At 47.0% G+C, this 11,408-nt stretch overlaps 1 protein-coding gene across 2 annotated transcripts in view; it reads left to right on the forward strand.

Moving 5' to 3' along the window:
- Nucleotides 1-10,429, forward strand: part of TMEM178B (transmembrane protein 178B) — a 194,892-nt gene extending 184,463 nt beyond the window's left edge. For both annotated transcript variants that reach the window (XM_032208084.1, XM_032208085.1), the window contains one exon: nt 10,122-10,429. In XM_032208084.1, coding sequence (XP_032063975.1) covers nt 10,122-10,372 — 251 coding nt within the window. In that variant the 3' untranslated portion in view covers nt 10,373-10,429. The remainder of the gene's footprint in view (nt 1-10,121) is intronic.
- The last annotated feature ends 979 nt before the right edge of the window (nt 10,430-11,408 follow it).

Here is an 11,408-nt window from a genome sequence, read left to right on the forward strand (position 1 = left end):
AGCTGGACTCTCGTGGATACGTGCCCACATATATACAGATATATATGGATATATGTTCAGTCCACAGGCATGGATGAGGCTGAAGGTGCTTCTTTGTCCTTACTAACCCTTAGTGAGCATCTTATAGAAATTAGTCTCACTTCCCTTTTGAATGTTATCCAATTTCCTATTTTGACTCCAAAAATAAACACTTCGGAAATCATCCATGTAAACATATGCCCCCCTTGCCATCTTTTGGGGTTTCAGCATGGTGTCAAGGCAGCCTGCTCAGTGCCTCCTAGCTCAAAATCAGTTGCTCAGCTAACTGCAAGGCAAGGTGGGACAAGGCCCACAGTGTATTGCACTTAAATGACAGAGCTAGGGCACTGCCTTAAATCGTTACTTCTAGTACTTCTGTATGCTTACTGGTGCGCTGAGAGCACATTTTGCTTTTATTCATTAATGCCAACACCCATTTTGAAAATGAAATAGGGGGCTCTCTGGAAACCTGAAGGATTGTCTCCTTTCACTGTACGGGCTTCTCTGTATGCTGTTGAGTACCTTCTGCTGAAATGCTCTTTTGTAATTTCAGCTCGTAATACTCCTCAAGGGGAATCACACACATCTTTGCATCTCCTACGGCATATGTTGAATAGCATAGCTATGTCCTTCTTCTCACAGAAGCATACTATTTTCATTAGCTGCTAATTTTTTTTTTCAGTGCCTGGGGAATTTTTTCAGTACCTGAGGAATGGAGCTGATTCTCTAGGTCAATACTGACAGACCTAGCCCTGAAAAACAGGGAGCTAAGACTTAACACCTCCATAAGAGAATAGGGGTGGAGTGGGAGATAGAAATGTGTTGTGTGTTGTTTTTTTTTCAAATCAATAACACGGCTGTACTGCAGGGTCCAGGCTCTTAGAGGTGTTTTTTTTTTTTTTTTTCCTGAAAAGAATGGCACAACCAGAGAACTCATTGTCAACTCCATAGCATTTGATCTCCATGGAAACATTAGGAGCTGACTTGAAAGTCAGCCTTCAAATATGTTGGATTTTTTCCCGTGGCTCATTTTTGATGCTCCTAGATGTTCACTTGCACACTTTGAGGGAAATGCCAACACAAGCAATTCCAGCATCTTTGTACCTGATCACAGAAGTACATTAGCATTTAGAAGAAGGAGCGGAAAGGCTTTGGAGGTGCAGAGATCTGATAGTCTGGATCAGAAGGCAGGACAAGTAGTGTTCGTGCACCTATAAACTTGCTGTTTTTCAGTCTTACCATGGATCAGCCTGCCTCCCTGAACTTGCTGTACAGTAAACTAAAGGGTCAGCTCACTCTGGCTTTTCCGCAAAAAAACAACAACCCACAATTCACATACCTGTGTCTGTTGTTTTAAAAGTCAGCTCTACTGACTTGTAATTTCTCACTCCCCAGGACAGGAGATGCTGATAGAAGAGTCAGTACCTTCAAGAGTTATGAGAACAAAAACTCTCGTGTAGTCTGTGAAGGGCATGCAATCTAGTTTACTTCTCAGGGATGTCAGTAGGGCTTTGGGGGAGCTGACAGAAGGTGAATTAAAGTAGAAACAAAGTAGTGGAGACAGATCCGATAGGAATACAAAAGACTTCCCCACCCACAGTCCTGGAAAACAAGTTGTGTGTTATTTTAAAATTCTGGGGTTGTTCCTTATCCCTTAATAACATCACCAGGTCTTTGATCTGTGGCTGGCTTCTGAATTCCAATGGCAAGATGCTTCAAGGCCAAAGGAAGACAATGAAAACAAAACTGACATTTATTATTGGGTTGTTTTTTTTTAAAAAAAAAAAAATATTTACCGAGTCTTCTGCATGCCTGGCATCAAAGAGGAAAGAAGAGTGCAGAGGCAACAGAAGGAAAAGTGATACTGGCATGGTTTGCTGGACAGGAAGAATTCCTTACAGAAAGAGAAGGGAGTGAATTTGTATGTGCAGCAAGTCTTGTTAAATGCAGAAACTGAAGCAAGACTTCAATTCACTGTGGCTCCTTGGTTTGTCTGCTTAGAAAAACAACATTCCCCTTGGACAAATCTCTGCTACGCTCACTTGGTCTAATCTGCCTGGACAGAGGAGCTCAGCAGGCCACTGGAAATTTCACAGAAAAAGCAGCCAGACCAGGCGGAAAGTGCATGAGTGGAGACCTCCTCATTTCCACCCAGCTTGCCCTGACCTGGCTCTTCCAGGGGTTACGGAAAGCAGCCGTGCCCGTGTGCCTGTGTGTGCCGTGGGGGCTGTACAGGTATTGCCTCTGCAGCAGGAAAGTTGATTTCAGCATCCTCCATGCCCTGGGATCCTTCATGGCAGCACAGAGGGGATTAGCGTGGTTTGGTTGCTTCCAGGCACTCACATAAATATCACGGGGGTGGCCTGTGCCCAGTGCTCTTTGTTGTTAAAACAATTGTATCTTATTTTGATTTCTGGCTATTACATCTCACTGGCTGTATCCCTCAGCTGTGAAGAACATCAGTCTGAAGACTCCTCAGCAACTTAAAATCTCCTACAAATGCAAGGTTCTGCTAACCACGCCTTCTGAGAGAGGTGCAGTTTCCTGACTGGAGTAAAAGGACCCTGCCTGGAGAGAGGCAGGATGACGTGGTTGTTAAAACACCGAATGTGAAGTGCTGTGTGGATTCCCAGTGCCATGGGAGATGCCCTGTGACGAGGCAAGTCCAGCCTTGGCCTTACAGGTTTCTCATCAGCTCTGGCAAAATGCTGAGGCTCAGAAGTGAGTGCATGAAGTTAGATAATAAACTCACATGTCTCATCATCTGACAAGATGGAAATGTGACAGAGTCACACGAATTGTCTCAGAGCTTGGCCTCAGAGCGTAACGAAGCAGCCCTGCCCGGGCAGCCCGGGGAGATCCGTGCTGCAGGGGGTGCAAGAAGCCTGCTGGCAGCCTCTGCCTGTCACCAAGCATGGTGCTGGCCAGCCAAGAGTTGTGGTAACTTCACTAATCTTTGGTTAGGATGGTTCTTTATTTTGACATTCTTTCTCTTATCCTCCCAGTAAGATACTGAATAACATCCCACAGCTACACCTGGCACGGGTTTTGCTGCCTCCTCTGTTGTGGCTGCAAGTTCCTGAGCTGTTCCATTTGCTGACTGGCTGCAGTCAGGTCACTTCATTATTGCTAGGTCACCTTGGCTGGGTCATGGCTAAAGGAATCAGAGGGTTATTCAGCTCAGGCTTTGATCAGCTCCCCTCTTTCTCCCTATCCCTTTTACCAAAACATGCCTTTTAGCTCAGTAGCATTTCTTTCGCCTTCTGTACCACCTCACAGCTGCAGAGGGTGCGTGCTCTCAGCTGCTTATCGCTGCTGTAGCAGTTGACAGCCTGGGTGTCCCCTCCTGGTGCCACGCTGTGGGGTGTGGTAGCAGAAAGGTCACCGTGTGCAAGCCCATAAATCACGTGTAAGCGCGAGGTACAGGCTGCCAGCTGTACCAGCACAGCAAACTCAGGCTCAGCCCTCAACTGCTGCAGTGGTTTGCCATATACTGTACTGTTACATGAACCCAAGGAGCACGCCTCTAAGTGTTTGCAGTCACGATGGGGGACGCATCCATTGGGTTTATGGGCTCGTGCGGACACAGCACTGCACCTCCATCGCCCAGTCCGACTTTGGCTTCCAGCTCAGATTTTTGATAAGGGCCATTTTCCAGTAAACCCCTTGCTATTCTGCAACCTATCGGTGATGCTGCAAGCTGCTCCTGCTGGAGTGGTACATAATTAAGCAATAATTTATATTCTGTGCATGTATGCACAGAGCAATAAAGTGTTCTCAAGAGCTGTGTGCTGCTGAGGCGTTTAATCCATGCACAGAAGGAGTTTACTGCAAAGCTGCTCCCTCCAAAAGGCTTTTGTCATCACTGTGTTGGGAGGGAATTTGGTTTATTCTTTAATAATTTCATTTGATTGTGATATAATTTAAATAGGTAATGGTACACAATCCACTTTAGGATCAGACCCCGTTTTATTTGTTTGTTTGATGTACCTTGAAAACAATAAAAGCTAGCAGGGCAGAGAGAAACTAAAGATGGTCTTGTTTCACTTATGAATTTTTTTTCCTATAACCCTATAATGAAAAAGTTATGATAATTAAATAAACAGCACTTCTTCCAAAGACATTATTAGCCAGGAATTGCCATCAATGGCAGCCACTAGAAATACTTGAAAAGGAGGAGAGTCGCGTGTATTTGAGAGCTGCTCGGTTTCAGAGGACATCTTAAAATCCTTACCTTTGTGTTTTTCTTTTTATCTACTAGTGTTTATAAGTAATACTTGACATCTCCGTCTCTGCAAAAAACAGAAGGGGAAAAGAATCCATTTTTTGGTTTGTTTATTTTATACATCTGACAGCACTGTGAGCCCGTGAGTCATTTCTGCCTGTTGCTGGGGAAGGGAGGGAATGTGTCTCCCAGTCAGACATGGAGGAAATGTTTTCTAAATAACAAGAAAATGATTTGTACAGAGCCAGGGATCTCAGAGGGGGGCGTGGTGCCGGGAACATTTTAATTACTGGCTTTTGGGATCTCCCTTGACTTCACAAAGATGATGTCTCCTGAAGGGGAGGAGAACCACCAAAGAGAAAATTCTTTTCCCCTTCCCCTTCCCCTTCCCCTTCCCCTTCCCCTTCCCCTTCCCCTTCCCCTTCCCCTTCCCCTTCCCCTTCCCCTTCCCCTTCCCCTTCCCCTTCCCCTTCCCCTTCCCCTTCCCTACAGGAGCAGTGAGGTGGAGTCCTATAAATTGCATTCTGGTGATTTAGGACCCTCCAGACATGACCCAGTGAAGGACCATAACAATGACCTAGTCCTTCCCACACCAAGAGGAGCAGATACCTGGAATTGCCTCCAATGGTTGTTGAAAGAATAGGACTGCCCTTTAGGATTAGCTACCGTGTAGCAGGGCCGAATGTGTGGGCACTAAGACACCTGCTGATGGCACCTACTAGCATGTGCTAACACCACACGAAACACACCCCTGTAAGGCACTCAGTTAACCAGCCGCCCTTAGGCTCACCTTCCTGTGCAGGTGTGGGAGGAGGGCACGGCTTCGGGGATGGTTCAGAGGGTGCTAGCGTGAGGCAAAATTCAGAGGTATTTGGGATGGGTGCTCTGAGTCTGCTTGTACTGAGCTCAGCACAACCAATCCATTTACAAGCGCTTCTGTTCTCCCCTGGAGGTGAGGGCTGAACGCTGCAACCAGAAGCACTGCAGCCCCTTGCACAGCCAGGCTGGTTAGAAAGAAAAGGGATGATTACCACATAAAAATAAAACTCCTTGCAGCGGCCCACAGCTCTGTGTGCTGAAATCATGCTTCAACCCAGCGACAGCAAAGGGCTGTGACTCATAACCAGAATTAGGCTCGGACCAACAATGATGTTACTTGTCCCAGCTGGAGGTGTGACCACACGTCAAACAGCGGTTCCTGCAGTGCAGATATGGCCTGACACGGAGTTTCATCCCTCATCCGTCCGTAGCGTTTTGCAGTGACATGTGAATGTCCTTTGTCAGGAGCACCGCTGTTGCCTTGTCTCGCTCATTAGTGTTTCAGGATGGATGATAAGGCATAAATCCCATCACAAGGAACTTGGTGCCTTCTGCTCTCCCCGGCTGCTGAAGGCGATGGTCTTTATCTCCCCCGTCCAGCTCATGCACCAGAACATCCCCAGTGAGCCCTTATGACCTCCTGTCCTCACTCAGCTCCAGCCTGGGCTTGCCCATTGCCCACAGTCCCTCAGAGGTGTACCCGCTCTGCCATGGCCTTATCCCTGAGCCCCTTCAGAAGCCTGCCTCCTCTGGTGAGGACTTACTAACGTGCCACAGCCCCTTCAGAGCTATACCTGCTGCAGCACAGCCTTACCCACAGCCACAGCCGCTTCGGGGTGTCCTGCTGTGTCCCAATCCACAAACACGGACACTGCAAGGTGTACCTGCTATAGCACGGACTTCCCCACTTCACGGGTGCTTCAAGGCTACTTTGCCCTGGAGTGGACTTACCAGTGGCCAGAGAGGCTTCAGGCTGTCTGTGCTCCCATGTGGACACATCCACAGGCCTCAGTCCCTCTGACCTGAGTTCAGGCTGAAGTTCCAGCCTGTGCACAACACAGGAGCAGCAGCGATGCCCTGGCTGTTGGCCAGCCCAGGCAGATGGCCACACCTTTACCAAAATGTTCCTGGGCACAGCAAAGCACAGTGATAAGGGGTTAAAAGCAGCCACTAACAAGCACTGGACTCTAACATACAGTACGACAAGCAAGCCCAGCCCTGTGACAAGCACAGGAGCCTGCCAATAGGCAGCTAAACGCCTGTAAATTTGGTCTAGCACACACCACACTCCAGTCAAATCTGTCATCGTCTTGAACCCTTCGGGCCCCACACTGGGTGCCTAAAAGGACTGTGGTAGTTTAGTGCCTCATAGGCAGCTGAGCACCACACAGCTGCTCGCTCTCCCCAGGTGGGATGGGGAGAAAACTGGGAAGGTAAAAGTGCAAGAACTCATGGGCTGAGATAAGGACAGTTTATTAGATAAAGCAAAAGGCATGTGCACAAGCAAAGCAAACCAAGGAGTTCAGTCACTGCCTCCCATCGGCAGGAAAGAGTTCAGGAAAACAGGCCTCAGCACGCGGAATGGTTTCTTGGGAAGCCAAACACCATCACCCTGAATCCTTCCCCACCCCCTTCCTCCTCCTTTACCCCAGCTCTGTTGCTGAGCATGACACCACACGGTGTGGGACATCCCTCTGGCCAGCCGGGGCCAGCTGTCCTGGCTGTGTCCCCTCCCAGCTCCTGTTGTACCCCCAGCCCCTCGCTGGTGGGGCAGCACGAGGAGCTGACGAGTCCTTGGCTCTGTGTAAGCACTGCTCTACAACAACTGAAACATCAGTGTTATCACCACTATCTCCATCAAAATCCCAAACACCACATAATGTGAGTCTCCGTGAAGAAAATTAACTCCATCCCAGCCAAAGCCATGACAGTGGTGTACCCAGCCTAGCAGAAGCTATATTTCCAAGGGAAAACTCTGTCTCTTTGTCACTTCCACCCATGCCTCTTTTGCTGTGATGGCCAATGACTGTAAAGTTTGGATGGAAAATCTTTTATGTTATGATTGCCAGTTCATGAGGAAAAGCTACAGAGCAGTCACAAAGCAGTAGCAGTAGTCAGTTTCCATCAGCAACCCTCCTGGTGAGAGGCCAGATTAACTGGAAGTGCTAGACCTTCCTTGCTTTGCTGAATACAAACAACACATAGGATTCGTATAATGGCCACAATGATTCCTCCAGTGGTATTAATTGGCATTTTTTGTGTCTGTAATGAATAGCACTATAGGGATGCTGATAAACCTGTGCCCGTAGTGCTGTACAAGACATCCTGCAGAAGCACAGGATGCAAATGGCAGAGAACCACTCAATGCATCCTCTGACATCGTGCATGGCACTCGTTATTTATCGTCATGGGATTAGCACTTTCTCCACTGAAGGGGCAGGACAGGAGCAGCCTCTTTTAAGGAAGCCTCATGCTCGTGATACGCTTTGTTCTCTGTGGTTGTTACTCATTCTTCTTTGTTGTCTGTTCGCTACGGGGCAGAATCTCCCCAGCAAGGTGGAGTGCCAATATATTGGGGCATTGTGCAAATACAACGGGTAAACAACACTCCTTGCATTGAAGAGCTTGTAGTCAAAATAGCCAAGACAAAGCATGAAAGCATGGGGAGTATTTGAAATCTGAAGTTATTTTCTTCCCTTTTGTACTTACCAAATGCAGTTTCAGTCTGGCCGCACAGATTTTCCCACCCACCTCTCCTAACAATCATGTATTTCAAGAGAAGTGAAATTATCATGTTCCTGCTAGAAAAGAAAGGCCTTTCATGTCATTTTCTAACCGTTTGAAACAAGCCATGGAGCTTGGTTTAGAGCACAGTGGCTCTGAGGGATCATTTTTCCCCGGTCTGACAACGCACTAGCCATGTTGACATGTCACACAAGGACAGCCGTGTTCTTGCCAGACAGCTTCACATTGCTGGATAACCTCAGTGACATGGTAAAACACGGAGGGTTTGTGGTTTCTGGTCAAACAACTCGATTTTTGAGTACGGGATTCTGGGAGAGAGGCTCCCCTTCCTCCTGCTCTGCGCTTCGAAGTGGTACAGGACATCTCTGAAGACAGCTGCAGAGCCTGGGGTCTCACAAGGCTCTAGCAAAGTCCACGGCACTGATCGCAGGCTAATTGGGTGCCGAGGTGAGGTAATAAGGCAGTCTTTATTTATACAGGCGCAGTATCTACCACAGCAGCTGTCTGGTCCAGACTGGTACCCCGTGGCATTATCGTAATGTGAATGTTTATGAGCAGTGCTCGGCGGGCCATCTGGCAGTCATACATAGCATTAGGGGAGGCACCCCGAGCTCCCATATCCCCTGTCCTTTGCAACAGAGAGTGTCTGCAAGTGGCAAATGGCAAACACAACGGAGGAGAGATGAGAGTGCAAATAGACAAGGGAGGCAGCGGTCAGAAGAGGGAACAGAGAGGGATGTGGCAGCGGGCTCACAGCTTGTCCATGACAGATTTGCACAGAGATCCTAGGCCTGTAGGGTGTGCCTACTAAATAAGGGAGATGGGTATGGTAGGAAGTCCAAACATTTTTGGTGGTATATGTGTTTGTACAAATGTCCCCAGGTTCTGTACCTAGTTCCAGGAGAATTCACCACACAGTCTTATCCGTGTCTTCAAAGGGGAGTGTAAAATCCATTTCTCCAATGTAACTGCAACTGAAAAGAGCAAAGCAGCAGAGAAACAAAAGGAGAAGAGTTGTGGGAGAGAAGCAGGAGCAGGGGCAGAAAGGGGTAAAGGAGGCAAAAGTACCAGAAGAAAAGAGCTTGTTGCTCTTTTCAGAGGCAGAGCATGAATTCCTTTGGGGATTTCACTATCTTAGGGCAGGACCAAGAAGACTAGACTACTCCTCACCAGCAGCTTTTAGCAAACAGAGGTCTGACGGGACGTGCTGTACAGGTAACACACACAGCACGCTATTATTCGTGCACAAACAGTGTGTGTGTCACCCTACCACCAGTCCTTAGGCCGCCATTTGTGCCGAGGGCCTTCCGTCAGTTGAAGGAGGCCTACATGGGGAGGAATTAGAGAGGAAAAAATAAGGAACGAACTTCATGTTTACTGCGGCTGTTATCTCCTGAGATGGGTGCACAGAGTCTGTAGCTATCCATTATTTGGTGTGTAGGTGGCAGCCGTGACATTTCAGGAGCCCGGAGTTTAACTGTGTTGAAGCTGGAGGCCAAAGAGCAAAATTAGACTCATCTGGGTAGGCTAAGGTTCAGCCTCATCTGATGCGTGTGGCTTTCCAAAACTCTTACGGCTTGACAGAGTTATGAAGCCTGTCCTGGCAGTGCTGCCAGGAAGGAATGAAATATTGCTGTGGAGATGGAAAACAAGGACAGGATGCTTTGAAGATTTCCCCAGCACTGCAGAGGGCATCTAGATTGGGGCTGGAGTCAGGCAGAGGGTAGAATCCAAATTTTGTGAGGTATTTATGGTTTCGAGAAGTGGCATTTCAAAAGGGCAAGTAGAGTGGAACATTTTAGATTTTGATGGAAAAAAAGTCTGAAAAAAAAACTCTCCAAGGCATTTCAAGTGTATGTTTCAACAAAGCCAGAATGTCAAGTATTTAGTAATATTTTCCTTTATAAAATCCATCACTGAAAAACTGAATTTAAACAAAAATTTGATCCCTTTTTCCTCCAAAAAAAAATTATTGAAACATGACAATTCACTCCATATTTGTGTAAAGCAAAATTGCAGCAAAATCAGTGGTTTTGTGAAGCATTCTGGTTCCCGAGGGAGTGCTCATAATGACAAAAAAATGCTACAGTTAAGGTTTCTTTGTACAGCATCAGATCAATATTTGAGGCACTGGTGGCACTCGGTTCATTCCCCACGGCTAGACTAAGCCCCTTTCTGTGTGAACGCCTTCCCTGAGGTATTTCCCTGCTGACTGCACCAACCCTCGGCAGCCTGGAAAGCGATCTGTCTGTCGCTCTTCTAACTTCTCTCTCTTTTTTTCCTCCCTCCCTCTCCCCTTCCCGCTCTCCTCCAGGAACCTTCTGCATCATTTCACTGTGCACGTGCGTGGCTGGAATCAACTTTGAGCTCTCCCGTTACCCCCGCTACCTGTACGGACTGCCCGACGACATCAGCCACGGCTATGGCTGGTCCATGTTCTGTGCGTGGGGGGGCCTGGGCCTCACTCTTATCTCTGGCTTCTTCTGCACCCTGGCCCCTTCCGTCCAACCTGTCCCCAGGACCAACTGCCCCAAATCTAGACCTGAGAATGGGACAGTGTGCTAAAACAAATAGCAAACAAATACACACACACACACACAGGTATATATATATATATGTCCATGTATACCGATACATGCATATATATGTATATATAATTATATATATATATATAATCTCAAATTAACGCCAGTGCCAAGGTAGAGCTGAGTCCAACACGGCACTCACATCTCCACCGGACTCTGTGTTGCTTCGTTCTTTCTCACAGAGGTGGGAAAGCTTTTCTCTCACGTGGCTCTTCCATCCAACTCCTAACTTCAGCACCATACCTTAGAGGCCGAACGAACTTACTGTCGCACCTACCAGCTGCCACCCGGGAAGGGGGAGAGGGGGTCCGTGGGGGGATCTGGAAGCAGATTCTGCACGGGACATGGAGGGTGGGGGGGACAGAAGGCCTGTGCATTGCAGCCAGAAAGGAAAACGCAAACAGAAAGCAAAGAAACAAATCAAGCATTTGAGCCACCTCTACGATGTACCTCCTCAAGGCCATTGTCAGAAACCCACCCACTTTCTTTTTCTTTCTTAAAACAAAATTACAGAAGCCTACCCTGTTGGTTTTATTTCTTTTTTTCTTTTTTATTTCTTTTTTTTTTTTTTCCTTTTCTTGTTTTGGGGATCTCTCTTTTTTTTTTTTTTTTTTTTCTTCACTTACAACACAGAAAACAAAATGGACAGAAGATGTGGGGAAAAGCAAAAAAAGCGTTTTCTCTTTCCTGCCAAACTTTAGAAAGAAGCAAACAGATGAAAATAATAATAATAATAATTTAAAAACAGGATGTTGCGAAATAAAAACAGAAAACAAACAACAACGACTACAAACATGAGGACATCTCAGCGGACTCTCCAACAACACGGTTTTAATCTTCCAGCTGCCTTACATCCAGGCTTACAACTGAGGCTGAACTGCTAATGCAAACGCAGTCGAAGGCCTTCTGAAAATGCTGTGATACATGTGTGTATAACTTTTTCTTCCCTCTTCTTCTTTTATTTATTTATTTTTAAGAAAAAGAAAAAATTTAAAACATTGCAGTGTGATTGTCCA

The sequence above is a fragment of the Aythya fuligula genome, chromosome 1, assembly GCF_009819795.1.
Source record: "Aythya fuligula isolate bAytFul2 chromosome 1, bAytFul2.pri, whole genome shotgun sequence".
Taxonomy (NCBI): domain Eukaryota; kingdom Metazoa; phylum Chordata; class Aves; order Anseriformes; family Anatidae; genus Aythya; species Aythya fuligula.